This window comes from Homalodisca vitripennis, unplaced genomic scaffold (assembly GCF_021130785.1).
Source record: "Homalodisca vitripennis isolate AUS2020 unplaced genomic scaffold, UT_GWSS_2.1 ScUCBcl_5288;HRSCAF=11947, whole genome shotgun sequence".
Classification (NCBI taxonomy): Eukaryota; Metazoa; Arthropoda; class Insecta; order Hemiptera; family Cicadellidae; genus Homalodisca; species Homalodisca vitripennis.
Window position 1 is genome coordinate 1 of NW_025781397.1, and position 17,644 is coordinate 17,644.

The 17,644-nt window shown below is 30.6% G+C and overlaps 1 protein-coding gene across 1 annotated transcript; it reads right to left on the bottom strand.

The window, feature by feature from the left end:
* Positions 1-340: 340 nt before the first annotated feature.
* Positions 341-10,159, bottom strand: LOC124373307 (inactive Rho GTPase-activating protein 11B-like). Its single transcript, XM_046831689.1, has 6 exons — positions 9,879-10,159; positions 7,698-7,898; positions 4,899-5,035; positions 3,787-3,889; positions 2,158-2,299; positions 341-451 (listed from the first exon to the last, which is right to left on the bottom strand). The coding sequence occupies exons 1-5, from the start codon at positions 9,981-9,983 to the stop codon at positions 2,189-2,191; spliced, it is 657 nt and encodes a 218-aa protein (XP_046687645.1). The 5' UTR covers positions 9,984-10,159; the 3' UTR covers positions 341-451; positions 2,158-2,188.
* Between the last annotated feature and the right edge of the window lie 7,485 nt (positions 10,160-17,644).

Below are 17,644 nucleotides of genomic sequence, written 5' to 3' on the forward strand. Positions count from 1 at the left end.
TTTATTGTTTAAAGATAAGTAACCAAATCAATAAATTTTATCAAAGTTTAGTATATAAATCTAAGCTTGCAGTACCTAATTCCTATGTCTACCCATGTTTGTGCTGCGTCAATGTACATACTTTCTGTGCTCAGCAGTAAAAAAAAATTGTTCTCTATTTTTTATTTTGAATCGAGAATCTACTGTTGAAAACATTTGCTGTACATAGTTATCATATTGAATGATGAGTTTACTATTGTACTATTATTGAGACATTTCTGAAATTGTAATAAATATGTCAATATGATGTTTACTTGTGAGAGATCCACTTCTGCGGTTCTTCTTCTTGCGGTGGTGTGATGTCTCAAGGTCATCATGACTTGAGAGAGAGGCAGAAGGCTGCCAACAACGACAGATGTTCATACAAACACTCCGGCACTACTCCAATACTGCTCCAGTTCTCAATCAGCATCTGTAAATTGTCATTTGAATTGAATTTTGTTGGTTTAGTAAATTTACTGTAGACAGCATATAGACTGTACATATATTATTTTTTTCTCTAGATATGTATGTAATTTAAATAAATAAATACTATTTTAACTTCATTGAAAATAATGGTTCTTTTGTGGTTTACGTTGATAATAATTTCTGGATTACTAAAACTGTTTTAAAATTCATTGAACTGCATGAATTTTATTATTATTTCAATGTCACTGATACGCCATTTATTTCCTGCACCTACAATAATGAAAAATTAATGGTAGATTTTTTAACAATATTTGAATCAGCTGTTTTTTATTCGTATTGACCGAGAAACGTTTTTTATTGAAGACAGACCATATAGTTGGACAGTAAAAATTGTGAAATAATTTATAATTTGGCAAAGGAATAACAAAAAATTGTGATAAAGTAAGTGATTTTAATTTATTTCATTTACTTATACCATATATGAAATATAAAAAAAAAAAACCAAAGTATATTTATGTAAAAAGAAAAATATTTCAATCAATTTTAAAAATGTTACCCAAAAATCTCAATTTTTGAAATCTTTCAACAATTTGTAAGTAAAATGCGCAAAAGAAAGTAATTAATTTTAATTTTGTATATGTAATCTTTCTTTTTTATCACAATAGACAGCTTCCTCACTAACAGTTTCTAAAAAAATAATTAGTTATTTTTTCGATCCACCTTAACCAAAATGCTCTCCGTTGTTGCTGGAACACCATATGATTTGATTCAAATATAAGTTAATCCTCAAAATCAACATTTCAAATAGTTTAATGGTTGTTGATGTAATTGTGTTAGTTATTTATTTTACTTTTTAACTACCACACAATGTTCTACTTCTGTCACCAGATAGTTAATTTCGTACTATGAACAATATCATACAGGGTTCAACTGCAGAAATGTTAGCTGTGGAATCGTCAAAAACTTTTATTTATCAATAACTAGGTTGCTTATTACAATACAGGTATAGTACAACCACATAAATCCGGATTAATTGGGCCGAAGGTGATTCAGATAAAAGAACGACTGGATAATGTGGGAATACAGAAAAAACACAATAGATTACAGCAGATAATAAGAAATGTATTTGTTACAAATATAACAAAAAGAGTATCAATTTATTATTTTGTTTCACAGAGATCAATTATATAGAAAAGAAAAACTAAAATAATAATTAAAATAATAGAAAACCAAAAGCATGTGCACAACTATAACCTCCATCTGCGGTTAAGGAATGGAGAAATTAAGAGAATGTCTGAGCAATATTGTTTGGATTGTGATGACTTAAAAAAATATTTTCTGTTACAAATTTATTTCAAAAGACTTTTACTTTGTATAACAGTAGTTCATTTGTAATATAACAATTAAAATTATCAAATATAAATTATCAATAGTTAAAGATATTTTAGTAATGGTGTAGGTTTTAACATTTCATGTTATATTTGGACAGATTATGAAATTTAATTGATATTTTAGTTATATTAATTAACTATATACAAAATAAAAAAAGTACATAAGAGGTATTTGCTTTATTTAAGTAACAGTCAATTCTTATCAATTGTGGTTTGTACTATAATCTGTGGTTAGTCTCCCCTCTATTAGTCCAGATTACAAGATGTTGAATCACTAACAAGATATGGAAGAAAAGTGTGTTTGAAATATGTTTCAAACCTGGACAATAGTAACACGCTTCTTAAGCTTGTCATCCACTTGGCCCGTTTTTGAAAGGCATCAGGTTAGGGGTCCACACGATGGCTAGGTTGTTGACATCCATCCGGTTGATATGATGGTGGGCAGCTACCTCTTGTAGGAACTGAAATAGATCAAATGTTTCCTGTAGATCACTGGTCATAAAATCTATCAAATACTTAATTAACTTTTTAATTTCTTCTAGTTAAATTAAACTCATTTATCTTTCAAGTTCAAGGTTTTGCAGTAAACAGTTTTAACTTGTACATTTTGAAAATAAGAGGGACTGTACAAAAGTAACAGACGTCTCAACCTATCACAGTGGCGGGTGGAGCTAGAAGTACCATCTTGTGTCAAAACATTTCAGCAAAATGAGTATGCATCCAACTGTGATAACACAAGGTCTGTGCCCTTCTAATTTTGCTCTCTGTGGTATGCTAAATGTACATAATAGAAAATCCCACCACTTGTGAGGTTCATTATGTGATTAGGTTTTTGTTGGGAAAATACCACAAACCATTTGCAACTTATTACTAACTGTTTTTGAGTGAGGCAATAATGCATTGATATAAAAAAATTGCCATATCAAGTTCATGATTAGGACCACAGGTTTACAGACGTCTCACATCTTATTCATGGAATTTCACAGAGTTTGGTGCATGAAACTGTGGTAGCTCAAACTAAAAAGCTTGGTTACCACAAATGTTGACACTAAATTGCATATCATTGTAAAGCAGTGGTTGAAGTAGCATGTGACAGACTTCTACATAGATTAAAAAAAATTGTGTATCAATATTAAAAGTGCTTCAATTTGAATGGTTTAAACATGAAAAACACCTTAACAGTGTACCTCTCTAATGTATATCAGGTGATTTTCGGGATTGATAAAGGATGTGAATACAAACATGTTTTGTCCTATACACGTGGGGTTTACAAATGTTTTGTTTCTGAGAAACTTGAGAATTACCTCATTGTAGGCAAAACCTTATTTCCTTCGTAATAACACATAAAATAATCATATAATGTGAACAAACATTATTATTACAGCAAACGTTGAAAATTTCTCCAGTTTGTGTTGATGCAAAGCTGAACTCTTCATAACATTAACTGCCTTACATTTTGAAAGTCGGGATTTTCCTCCCACTTTTGCTGCTTAATATTTTTTACATTTTTGTTTGCAATAAGTAGTTCTTTTATTTGTAATTAAGAAGAAAAATGCATTTAGTTTCAGAAGCTTTGCGTTTTTTCTGGCAGAATTCACATTCTCTATCAATCCTGCAAAATGTGCAATTTCATTGGAATCACTCTGTATAATATAAAAATATCAATTTATATTAATTATTTCAAATTTTATGTTACTTTTTGCAGCTTTCATACAACATAATATTAACTTGAAATAGTGATATCTATATACTTGATTATTGTCTACATTTTCTGACTGAGCACAATTTATAACTGAAATTAATTCTACTTTCTTAATTTTTCACTAATGTTTAGTGACCAACATAATAAATAATTATGTATTCTTTTAATAAAACAAAGTGCTTAGTATTTTAGTTGGATTAGAAAATATAAGTAATTATTTTACTGAAAGAATGAGCTATGAAATACCTGCATGAGATAGGCAAGAGTGTTAAGATAGTCCGTAGGCAGGAGCAGAAGAGTAAGCTGGATGGCTTCTCTTTGTCGTTCTCGCTCTGCTACCTCCAGACATCTACCAACAAGTAACATTCAAGAATAGTTCCTCTCAAACATACTGATAAACATAAGAAGATCATATACTGTCATCCTTAATCCACTTTCGTAGCCATTCAAAATTAAATACAAATACTGTCTAAAACACCATAAACAAATCTATAAAATTATATAGTAAATGTTCTTACAACTTTGTAGGAGCCATCATCAAAAGAAATGAAAAATCTATAAATTATTTACTAAAAATGAATCTTAAAAATCAAATTATAAAAGTGTCGGAGCCATTTGAAATTTTACAAAAATCTCTTTAATTTTTTTATAAAAAATCGCTAAATAGTAACAAAATTAATAAAACTTCAAATTATACTATTAAAAATCATTCAAATTCAAGAAAATCGTTCAAAAATTATTTTACAATATAGCCAAATTTGTCCTATACAAGTAAACAGAAAAATGAACTTTGCAGAATCTCTACAGTTTCTAGTATTTAAGGAATGCATAAAAGAAAACAATTATAACAAATTTAATAAACTTCCAGAACACATAAAACAAATTTGAATACTTCTTTTAAAAGTATGTATATATAAAAAGTTCCTAAAGACATGACACTTGGTACGTAGATTCCTCTTAATCGAAGGAAGACACCTATTGATTTTGGGGTTAGAAGCTCAATGACAGTCCATCTGTCTGTCTGTGTGATAACTGTTGATAGAAGGTCCAAGATACTTGAAACTTAGTGTATATAGGTTTCCTTGGCCCAAGAAAATTTATTGGTTTTGGGGTCAAAAGGTAAAAGGCATTTCAATCATCACTGTGATAACTCTTTTGTTATATTGTTGGATCCTTCCATACTCTCTTTTATTAGTATATTACAACATGTAATATACTATATCTTTTTGTAAATCTACCAAAAAACTATTTGGATGTTACTTACATATTAGCTTATGTTATACATTTTACTTAAAAAAAAACAAACAAAATAAAACTCTTGCAATAGATTAAATAACTTTTGATGGCCTTTAATTTACCTTTGTAAAACATCATGAAAGACATAAGGAATACAGGGCTCAGGCAACTCTCGGAAGAACAGTTTTAGCAGATCTGCCACATCAACAGCACTGTACTCACACTCAGCCAGTAGCCGTCCCTCGTTCACCAGCATTTGCTATGGATAACAAAAGTAAGATAAAACCAATTATTTACTCTTTTAAGTTGGTTTGGTCTTACCACTGAATAAGAAAAGTTCCGTTGAAGGTATTAGAAATGGTCATAAATGTACAAAATGAAGGTTTGTTGATTTTTCAAGAGCTTGTGACAACAAACCTGCTGGCTTTGGCATAGTAATCTTTAACACAAGCTTTTATTCTATTCTTTGATTGAGGGGAATCTCTATCAGACATCCCTGGGAATATTACTCGTCCATAAGGATTCATCTTAGTGTTTATGGAGAAAGTGGTTGTCTGTGACCTTAAATAGAAATATTAATTTTAAAAGTCTTCATTTTTTAAACATATCAGAGTGCCTACATCAATCTACTTCAACAAGTTTTCCTTCTGCAATATAGTATATCATATCCTCAATGAGACATATTTACAAATCATTTATTGATACCTTTGAAACAATTCATTCAATTCTATCAATAGCATTCAACTGATATTTTTAGATTTTTATCCTCTATCTTGTTAAGAAATATACAATATAACTTCTACCTATTCATACTTTCTTAAGAGAAACGATGTTCTAACTCCTTTTTAATATGGAGTTAGGCCATATTTTAATACTTCATCTGATTCAGCATTTTCCATAACTTTTTTCTTCTTTTGACTTCCAAAACATGCCCTAGAACTATTCTGTGATTTAAGTAGAGCCTTCAATGTAGTTCAACACTACCTCCTTGTCGAAAACTAGAAAAGTATGGCATCTGTGGATTTCACTGATAAGTTGGTTTCAATCCTATCTTACTGGTAGAGTCCAATGAGTTCCAATAAAACAAGAAAACAAACACCATTCAAATTTTGTGGCTGTAAAGACTGGAGCAGGGCTCTATGCTGAGACTTTTGCTGTTTCTTTTGTGCATATCTCCCGAATTATTTCATCAATAATCATATTGAAATTCACTTACAGTATAATACTATTTGTTGATAACACAAGTATAAGTTGTGATCACACTGGCCATGATACTCTCTCCCAGCATTTCATCACAGCATGATCCTGACTTTCAGATTGATTCTCTGCTGATAAACTCTTTCTGAATCTATTGAAAACCCATATTATTGAATTCAAGCTCAAAGAATTTTAAATAATATCGACTATTCTATCTTAATAACCACTGATTTGATTGTTTATCCTCAACAAAATTTCTTGGATATCATCTTCAATCTGAAATGTGATTTTCACGTAAACCAACTTGTTAAACAACTCAATTCCGCTACTTTGGCACTTATATAGCTCTCTTTTTCATCCAAATATGTTCTCAAATTAGGTTTCTTTGGATTATTTGAATCAAGGCTCTGGCGTGGCACTGAATTCCAGGGATATTGTAGTAATACAACATTTACAAAGACAGCAAAAAATGTACATAACACGAGATCCTAACAATGATAGTAGCAACTTAAAAGTAATATGTAATAAGAATAACAACAATAATAAAGTATGAAAAGAAACAGTCAACAAGTCACAACAATAACAACAAAATAGATAATAAAAACTAACAACAATTTGTTTTTAAGATATTCTATATGTGGAGCTGTATATTTTGTTTTTAATAATAATTATTATTTTTTATTGTCATCTGTGTCATACAGTATAACACTCAGATAAAGATGATCTACATCTTAACAGTTTTTATATGAAAAAAGAAAGGAAGATGTATTATGGGGATTAAGGACACTGATTCATACATACTTCATTTTAAAAGGAATGAAAGACTGATTCATGAATTCTTCATTTTAATAGTCTCAGTATTTTATTGTTATCTTGTATGTATGTTTCAGTTGTTTATATATGTTAAAGAGTTCTATTTAGAATTACTTCAGGAGTAGTAAGCATGGATACAACACTAAAAATAAAAATCTTATGTATGATCAGTGTGTATGTCTATTATTACCATCAAATGTTACCACTAAATTACCAAAGTTAATTACTGTAAATAGTTTAAGAATAAATAGATTTTAAGAAATAGTTTTTAAAGTTTGGATGAATTTTATAATTTTTTTTATTAGATATTTTACACACATCTTTTATACGGAATATCAAACAAGCAAGACTGATTTTTTTTAGTTTTATATAATTTTATTTATTTATTTAGTAATACATGTCAGTATATATAACTTCGAATGAATTCGATAAACTCTATTTTGACAATATTATGTTATTTAACAACAATAAAGAACTTGACTTCTTTAATCAATCTCAAAAAGGAATACCTTTTTGTAGATTTCTTTGCATTTCCTAGACAAAATCATTCCTCCATTAGTTACCAACATTACAACGTTCAGTATTTTATTAACACTATACTTCATTACTTAATTATAGGTAAATATTTCATTCAGCTATTTATTTTTGTGCATGTTTTAGAACAACTATGCATGTTATTACATGTTTGCAAAATAATGTGTTACACAGTTATTTAATTCTAATAAACTGAATCTGAACTGTTTTTACACATTAATCTCACAATAGAGGGACCTAAGGCCTTGAATAAGTGTTGGAATATGTTTTTATGTAGACTACAAACTCTCCATAACTCTTAAAGTCCTTTCAACTCTTTCTTCATCCCTGAATTTATAAACACCAAAAGAATTAATTAAATGCTTGATGGAACTTACTTTTAATTCTCTCTGACGAATCGCTACTCCAGGTCTTCTAAACAACCCATCGGTAGTTATCCTGTCTCTCAGATAATTGCATGCTTCAACGACAAAGGCTGGAATGCCAACTGGCTGCTCGTATTGATGAATTTTTACCTTTTTCAGCCTTAATTTTTCCAAACGGACCTTAAAGAGTCCTGTCGCATCTTTTTTATCAACCTAAAAATAATATAACATTCAATTTAAGTCCAATTTATCACTATAAATGAACCAAAATATGGTACTTTTACATGAATTAAATACTGAACTTTACTAAGCTTTAGTTAATACATTTCTATCAACTTACTTAGCATTAAATACAATATTTGTCACTGGTTATTGAAAGTTACATTAACATAACATATAAAAAACCCAGCTAATCTGGAACAAATTCTTCGACAAGGATTACCACACATCCATTTTAAGTTTATTTGGAGTCAGTTTAGAATTTTTGAAGAAACCCATATTTGTTTAGATAAATAATATAAAAAATCATGACAATATATCAACAGTCTATAGATTTTTAGCAAATAAAATATACCAAAATATAAGAATGTTGGTAGAGAGTAAAAATGAATTTTAAAAACTATCTAGGTTATGTGTGTCTAAAATGTTACAAACAAAACATTGTAGCCTAAATTTAGTTACTTCTTACTATTTTGAAGGAAAATCTTGTCTAACAGCTTATGAGACAAATAACACATATACATCATCATCGTAATTTTATCCATGACTCAATTACCATAGACATTATTTTACTTGGTTTGAATTAATTTGGAACAATAATGTCAAACCGAATTACATTATATATTGTAAATTTGTAAAATTAAAACAGCTGGAAAATATTAGTTATGAATATCTATAGGTAGGCCTAAATTGTTTTTATATTCAATAGTTTAGATATTTCTAATCAATAGTTGATTTGGTTATCGTGGTGTCCACTTATTATACTGCATCCAAAAAGTTTGAAGGGATAATCATATGAGGGATAATTGGATTTCAGACATTTACCAACCTGTTATATATTTGTAACGTTTGTTCGATCATTATGGTTTCTTCATTAATGAGATTCTCATTGTTTATGTTAAATAAAGTATTTAAATTTCAAACATGATTGTTATTATGACTATAAATATTGATATCGATTGATGGTCTTGTATTCAATATATGGGTATTACGTATCAATGAGTATACAATTGATCTAAAAGACCAAGTCAGCATATCAAACTCTTCACTTACGTTTTTTTAAGAGATAAATTATGTACAACATCCTACATTTTAAAGAAGTTGTTGAGAATAAATTAGCAGAAGAAAACCTAAACCAAATTAGTGTTATTGACCTAAACACGGATAGGGTACGACAAGTGGATCCGGTTTTATATATCGAAATTGGCAAACGATATTACTTAATCATAACCATCGATACTGATTAATTAAAATTTTGAACGATTAACTTAAATAATCTATATCAACAGCTGTAAACACATTTAAATAATACTCATAATGTATTTCAATTTTATATAAGTAACATTTGGTTATTACAAATGGCAGTCAATTTTATAAAACTACATGACACTGCTTTGAAAGATGATAAGACATGTTTTACGTGACTTCAACATGTTGGACTCGTACCAAAAAACCCATTATATGAAATTTGGTGGGAAAGAAACAACTGTAACTGTGAGAGGAGCAAATATGGTTGTCTTCAGTTTTCCTAATTTTGGTTATAATAATTTGTTCAATCACTGTAAATATTAAATTCATATTTTAATTTAAAACATATGATTGTTATTGAGGAGTATAGATATTTTTTATATCGATTGATAGCCTAGGATTTGAGATGCAAATATTAGGTATCGATGATTGCATTCTTCAGTATAAAAAAACCGGATCCGCTTATCGTACCCTACCCATAAACACTATTCCAGCTAAAGAGTTTGAATGCCAATTTGAGATATAACAATAAAATATACATAAATTTTAAAGGATCGATAATAATATCAATATTAATAATAATATAGCTAGTACCTTAGTAAGTGTTAAGGGTGAACTGAAATAATAAAATAAACAATAAATCCAAATATTTCTAACCTATTTATACTATTACTTAGAATAAATGTTAAAATACGATAAAACATATGGAGGTTTATGAGTACTTACTGGCTTTAACTCAATTTTCTTTAATCTAAGCTTTAGACCAAAACGTTTTAAAAATTTTGAGGCTTCCCTCTTCACTTCATCAACATCGCACTCACAAATAAACATTTTGTATCACACCATTAGATTTAAGATTTTACCAGAGTTGATTTGTTACTAATAATTAATTGAATCAATTTCTCGGAATTTCTTGAGTTACCGTAATAAAGTACTAAAGCGACGTAGATATTCTTGAATCTCTAACAAATAATTTAAACGTAAACAAAACAAATCCCGAAACCCTAACTTTTTGAACAGCCTTCCTACCGTTAAATTTGGCTGGAAAAATAAAAACAGACAACCAATCATCATTACCAACAGACTTTTAAAGTAACAGAAAAGTGCTTACAAACACACCTTGGAGTGATATTATGCTCCAGTATAATATATCAATAATTAATTTTTATTGATGCGGTATTTACTAATGTTTCCCTTCATAAAATACATTTAAAAAAGTTAAATTACCTACCCATTGATTTATATTTGATAGCTTAAGCTCTAGGTTTAGTGGTTGTATTATGGATCAAACTGAGTACTGTCAGAGGTTGATGGGTTTTGTAAATAATTAGTTATAACCTCTTATTTTGTCACGTTACGGATGAGAAAGAAGGAGAGTAAGATGTTTGGCCACAACTTATATTATCTCCACCCCGAAGACTTACTTAATTCGTAAGGGTTCTATCCAATCATTTTCATTATTTAATTCTTACAATATGACAGCCTTGTTAATTTATGCACATCACACACCACCTCCACATATTATTTAAAACTACTCAGAAGACGCTTTTTAGCTAATTTTACTTTATTTGTATGGGATAATAAAATTAATGTAACTACTTACTATACTTAATAATCGAGTGTACATCTCCAATCAGAAGCTTGTACAGATTAGTTAAGTTATTCAAAAGCATTGTATGTATGTGTACGTTACAATGCAAAGGAATGTTGAGTCTCAGGTGCTATATAACATGTTATAAAAAGTCTCCCACTAGGTATATCTTAATTAGACTGGGGGGGAATTTGAAAGCCTTGCGAGATTATTAACAGGGAATTATGGTTTGATAAAATGTAAATATATGAACAATATTCGTATAATTTTAAAAAATCCTCTGGTGACAAAAAACCTGGAAATTACGGAACTTTATTCTCTACGAGTTGGCCAGAAGGTTTACCTGTTAACAAATAAAATGTAGATTATAGTTATCCATACATTGCAGTAAGATTTTTTATGAGGTTTAACACTAGTCTATGGAACCTCAGATTACAGTTTGGATTGAAATCTCCTCCTGCCAGGAATCGAGGACCTGGCAGTTAAAAAATATCAAACTATTAAAATATTAGTATTGTGCTTGACAGGTAATCAACTGCAAAATAGTTAGGAGGGTTTGTCCAGTATTTCACGAAAATTATCATTCCTGGAATTTTGTTATTTGTCCATATTATGGTGTTTAAAATGTTTTCTAATTAACAAGACTCCTCCTCTGTGAGCAATGTTATCAGGATAATCTGTGGAGTTATGAATAAAATCTGAAAGCTTCAAATAATTCAGATTTGTAAAATAAGTTTCAGATATAAGCATAATATCTATTGTGTGTGAAATTATAATAATAAGCTTAGTGTATTGATTATGTTGAGCCAAGCCGTTGGTATTTCAAACGCCGATTAATTATAAAGAAATCAGTATCTTAATTTAGATGTAACAGCTGTCAATAGTCTGTCAATAATCAATGTAATCTATTTGCTAAGCTTGACAAATTTATCATATTTACAACAAACATTTTGGCTCGCAGGCTGCAAGATTCAGGCAGATTTTTGTTGCAGTTTATAAGACTGAGCTATATTGAGACTTACATAACCAAACCAACTGGTTTCGTAAAAGCCATAATCATTTACACTAAACTGACTTCTTTGAAAGGCTCTAAGGTCTCGACTTCTGAGGACTCCCGGCCTACATCAACATCCGGAGTCTGGGGTTTTGAGAACTCCCAGATTTCGAGAACTCTCCGCCTCTAAGAACTCATATCCTCTAACAGCTACAGTATCTGAGAGCATTTGAAGTATGGGATTTCCGCCCTCGGCAGCCTCCAACAGGCTCAGCCTGGTCTCTTACAGGTCTTTGTCAGCCTCTTTCAACTCTTATTCTATGATAGCTTCTCATTTAAAGCATCTATCGTCTCTGGCATGGCTGAGCCTCCTCAGGCTTGACTACGAACAAAACAATCTTGCTCACTTTGTATTAAAATTGGATTACGATCCGATTATGGGTTTCAGTGAAATGAAAGTTTAAAGTTGAAATAAAACCTTGACATTTATCTAAAATAACATGACTGTTGCTGTTCTAGCTGTAGGTTTGAACGCATCTTTATGTTGGTCCCAAACATCGCTAAAATCTGTGATAGTAGTCAGAACATCGCACTCTTAAATCTTCAAACTGAACCAGGCCCGTAATCTAGTGGATATTATCGAGCACTATTAAATCCATCATTGTGGCACACTTTTTCGAATTTCAAATCCATATTTCAAGCCTCAGTATTCAATATTTAAAAAGAGTAATGTAAATTATGAAGAAAACAGGATTTTTCCGGACATTTGCCATTATTCAGTGAAACAAGACTTTTGTAATTATTCTAAACATTTAAGTTGTTAGAATTTAATTGTTTAAAGACATCAAAACTTGTTTATTGACATAGATATGTCTAGTATAGTTAGTTGTAAAAAGATTGATCAAGAACGCATTTTAAAACAACGTAAAGAGTAAAAAATGTAAACAGTAATTTAAACGTTGTAACCGATTAATACTGTTGTGAACAGCCTAAATTAATTAAATAGATAGACTTCGCAAGTTGAATTCTGCAAGGCCGGATTTTTACGCTTCTGCATGTCTATGTTGCTTTTACAATTTTGATTACCGGTACTGGAATAAATGCTCATTACCACCTTGTACAACATTCCTGATTTTTCTCTCTGGTTGAAAAATTACCATTGACCAGGTTTCAGGTTAACTGAGTCTGAAGCCCTACTATGAACTATAATGTTATTCTTCTTCCAAATTAAAAGTATTCAGTATAAGTTGTCAAGCAAATAATCCCCATCTTATGATCTTAAATTAGGTTCAGAGGATAAAGGAATGATCGATAAGATGTTGAGCGTATCCATTATATTTATTTATATTGAATAAATTAGTTGGCTTACTAAACCATAAAACCTACCACAGGACAAGTATTTAAAAAATCATATAAAAGTAATGTCAGACGATTAAAATTTTAATTGTAGAATTAGCTGTTTCTACAAAGATTTGTCAGCCGTTTTAATTGCTAATATGGTTATTTTTAGTGTATTGTTTAATAATTTGTTTCTGAGGAAGAACCCTCAGATCCCCATTTATAATAGGGATATTCCATGCCCCCGGCCTTGCGATGAACCTCCATTATATTTTTGTGCCACTGATAAAAACGAATTACTAAATGTGAGCACAAAACCCGACAACTGGCGGATCAATTTGGATATTTTTTCAAATATTCGCTGCAATTTGACAGAGGTTCTTTATAGAGACATGTAAAAGTTTCGAGGAATATGTTTTTATTATTCGGGGTAATAATTATATTTATGAAACATAATCCAAATTTAACTCACTTTAAACACCTACATGCATAGCTATGATCGGAACTGGGAAAAGTTGATTGAATGTGAATTTTGATTTTAGCTCAGTTTCGCCTTCGGCTTTGTGCAGCACCTGAGATCTAATTTAGACTCAATTGTTCACCTGATAAGACAAACGAGATTTGTCATATAGATTACACTGGATTTTATCTGGGTATGCCAGACGGAGCTCTTTTGTTGCCTAGGTATCTGTAATGTCGAAAAAATGGAATCAAGAACTCATCGATTGCCAAGAGTGTGTTTTGGATACCAAAATCATGGCAAGTTGCATTGACCCTCTAGTATTATGCTCTTGCTGGATCACTTTTGACGTACCTATGTGGACTTCAAATTCAAGGAGTCACGTGGTAGTGTCAGATCAGACTATCTAAATTAGAGAAACTCGCCGACGAAGTGTTAAATACTGTAACAAAGGATGACTAGGCTAAATGTGTAACCAGAATCTAAGCACGTATTTGCTTTAAACGTACAATGTTATACTAGTTGTATTTTTATCCAGTAGTAAACTTTTATGCAAAAAATGGCATGTAAAATACAACAAACACGTTTACCATACACAATGACAAGTGCACGATGAGATTACGATTAAACTATAAATATACTGTTAAATCTGTATGAGTTTTAAATAAGGTAAACATTTTTGTCAAGATTTTATTCATGTCTATTGTAGAATGACTATTGTAGAAGGCTAAGTGAAGGCCATCCATCGACATCGCTCATCGTAGCTATTTCATCAATAAATTCATCGCTCCTTTCTTTTTATTTTAAAACCAAGTATTTTGTGCCAGTGGGGGGGTTTTAAGTAAAGAACGAATACGTTTTAAAGAAGGACACCGTAAAATGGCTTAAATGAAGAAACTGGCCTATGAAAAACCAGAATGCACACTCAAAGGTTTTTTTAACAGAAGACTACAAAATACTATTTATTAAACTAATTTTAAAAATTTACGAGTGTCTTTCATTATTTAAAAATATTAAATTGAGTAATTCCTTCAGAATACTTGTGAAAAATGTACATTTTGACTCCGTGATAAACAAATTGTTTCTGTTTAGCAGCCATTGTATACAATCAAGAGTAGTTGTTAAGCATTCTAGTAACAATGCCACACTAGATTTTTCATGATAGTCATGTATAGTGAACAGAGATGTTTCTTTCTTAAAGTTTCCTAACATAAAATAGAGAGCTAAAAACAAAAATGGAAGTTGCAATTAGTATACCAAGCTCTGAAAAGGGGTGTACAGTGTGTCGGCGAGAGTTATACACCACACATATTTCTCATTGCTCTCTCTGATGAACATATATCTTATTGGGATCAGTAGATATTTTATGCAGAGTTTTAACTCAATCTTTTATAATTGCTGTATCTCCATTCGCCGCTAGACAACGTACAAAAAACAACGGTTCAATTTTCAAAACAGATTGAATATTACCCAATCTTAGACTAATCAAAGCCTTACGATAATTTGATCAGCTGATCTGTGTTGGCGTTGGTCTTTAACTTTTTGTTTATTTTCCCGCCATATGTCTTCTTCTATGTCTTAAGTCCATTCTGATCCTATGCTATCTTTCGTTTTCGTTGAGTGTACTGCAGACATTTCGTTTTGATCTCAATAGATCTTGCTGTTGCGGTTTTGGTGTGAAATATTTATTCATTTAGTACTTTTTGATACGGGTAAATGAGATTTCGAACCTAAATTTTATATAAATAAAACCGTAAAAAGTAACAGCCATTGAACTTATACTGTTGACTGTAATTAATTATTAGATACTAGGATTTTAAATTAAATTACGGTGAGTTTTTCTTTACAACTAAACGGCAACTTAATGTGCCTTGTCGTAGGCTAAGTTATTTTGCATAATCTTTTGTACAGTTTAAAATGAATTAGCGACAACTCGATTATTATATTTATGTAAATGAAAGGTAAATATAGATTTTAGTAACACTCACTTAAACTTCTAAAACCACCTTTAAAATGTTCTGGAATATGAACTATAATTACGGTCCTATCACTAATTTTAGTTAGGAAAGTATTGAAAATTAATGATAGGTGACTGGAAAGACCTGCTAATGCAAAAAATACACTAACGAAAATTGACCTAACCTAACAACTTGACTTGTGAGATCTACCTGAGAGTCAGTGGCCCACCTGAGAGTATTCTTTACAAGTTTATTGTGTTGTTATTTAGAGTAATTTGTACTTGTGGAAAAATAGGCTATGACAATAGCAGGTGAAAACAATCTGGGGTAGGGTATGATAAGCGGACTCAGTTTTTTATATCGAAGAATATAATCATCGATAGGCTACCTAATATTCGCATCTCAAATCTTAGACTTATCAATCAATATAAAAGTATCTACAGTCCTCAATAACAATCATATGTTTTAAATTAAAATATGGATTTATTATTTAGTACATTGATGAAACAAATTATTATAAACAAAATTAGAATAACTGAAGACGATCATATTTGCTTCTGGCACAGTTACAGTTGTTTCTTTCCCACAAATTTCACATAATGGATTTTTCGGTACGAGTCCAACATGTTGAAGCCACGTAAAATATGTCTTATCATCTTTCAAAGCAATGTCGTGTAGTTTTTTTAAATTGACTGCCATTTTTAACCCTAGAACTGGCGGTCATTTCATCCTGTAGTGTCGGGCTGTTTTGGAGCTTCGCGCAAGGTTTTTTTAAAAAAATTATTAAAAATATAAAATAAAAGCAATATAAATAAGAGTATATATTTTTGTGTTCAGAATTAAACGTAGAATTGCACTATATTGTAAAATTAACCATCAAAAATTTTCTAATAAACACTTTTTTTAATCAAATATAAAATTTACAAAAAATATTTCTTAAATTTTGGGGGGACCATACCTAGCAAATGAAGTTATAGTGAGAAATATTTATAAGTGAGATAGCCATTCTGTGTCAAATTTTATCTAGTTTCAGAAAAACATAAACATTATACACATTTATGAAAGCATCATAAAGCTATAGAACAAAAAGCAACGATGCGTATAAATTCTGAAAATCGGGTGTACACGTAAGACTTTGGTAAAACAAGTTTTGCTAATACATTTATCTATGAATACATGTTATTTTGCATATTTTATTACTTAGAATAAAATAGAATATACAGTAGTAATGAAATAATTACCATAAATTATTTTTTGAAAAGTAAAAAAAGTTAAATTTTGCCATTATTCAAAAATTTTGCGAAAAATTTTCATTCAGCAAAATATAAAATAGTTTCTAAAGCTTGTACTATATCAAAATTTATGGTTTATAAGTAATAGGAAATATTATGGGTACTTTGGGATTATACCGACCACACCCAGACATGAATCGTTATTTCACATTTCGTTTCTACTGATTACTAGATTAGCGTAGAACAATATTTCGTCAATATAAAACAGGAATTGTCTTATCGCAAACACCTCCCCATCCTCAGACAGAGGTCAAAGTCGAGCGTCTAGTAGATAACGTGATTGCAGAGTCTCGCCGCCCGTTCAGCTGGTGCATCGCTTTGTTGTACTTCCGTGTTTTACCTCTACATTTCTCCAAACACAAAAATTCAACAAAAACAAACATTTACCAAACTAAACTTTTTATTAAAAAAACACTCAAAACTTGTTTTTATAATTCTTGATCACATTCCGCCACCCAAAATGCGAGTGCCTCCGGCCATCAGCGCGGGCTTCGGCAGCACCTTCGGTGCTGCCCCGCGCTGATGTCGACGAAAGAAAAACATCCCTCGAGATAGTACCTATCAGTAAAATATCAAATTCTAGAGGGGCTAATCAGAAATATAAATTGAATTGTAATGGAAAGGCAATGATGTACCGTGCAAATCACGTGATGCCGCGCGCGGCGCCTGCCGTAATCAGGATTCTCGAGAAAGATAAGATAACAGCGACAACAATACCGATCACAATGCTTGTAAGTTTGTAATTTTGTAATTGAAGAGTTGTTTTTTCGTTCTATCATGTTTGTTTCTATAAATTTCTATTTTTGTGTTCTTCATACTGGTGTGGTCGGTATAATCCCAAAGTACCATATTATGTAGT

Bases quoted from the DNA above. Each gene is read 5' to 3' on its own strand.
- LOC124373307 (XM_046831689.1), bottom strand. From the start codon at position 9,983: ATGTTTATTTGTGAGTGCGATGTTGATGAAGTGAAGAGGGAAGCCTCA. The intron at 7,899-9,878 runs GTAAGTACTCAT...TATTATTTTTAG, and splicing joins AGAAAATTGAGTTAAAGCCA to GTTGATAAAAAAGATGCGAC. The intron at 3,890-4,898 runs GTAAATTAAAGG...ACTTGTTGGTAG, and splicing joins TTTCATGATGTTTTACAAAG to ATGTCTGGAGGTAGCAGAGC.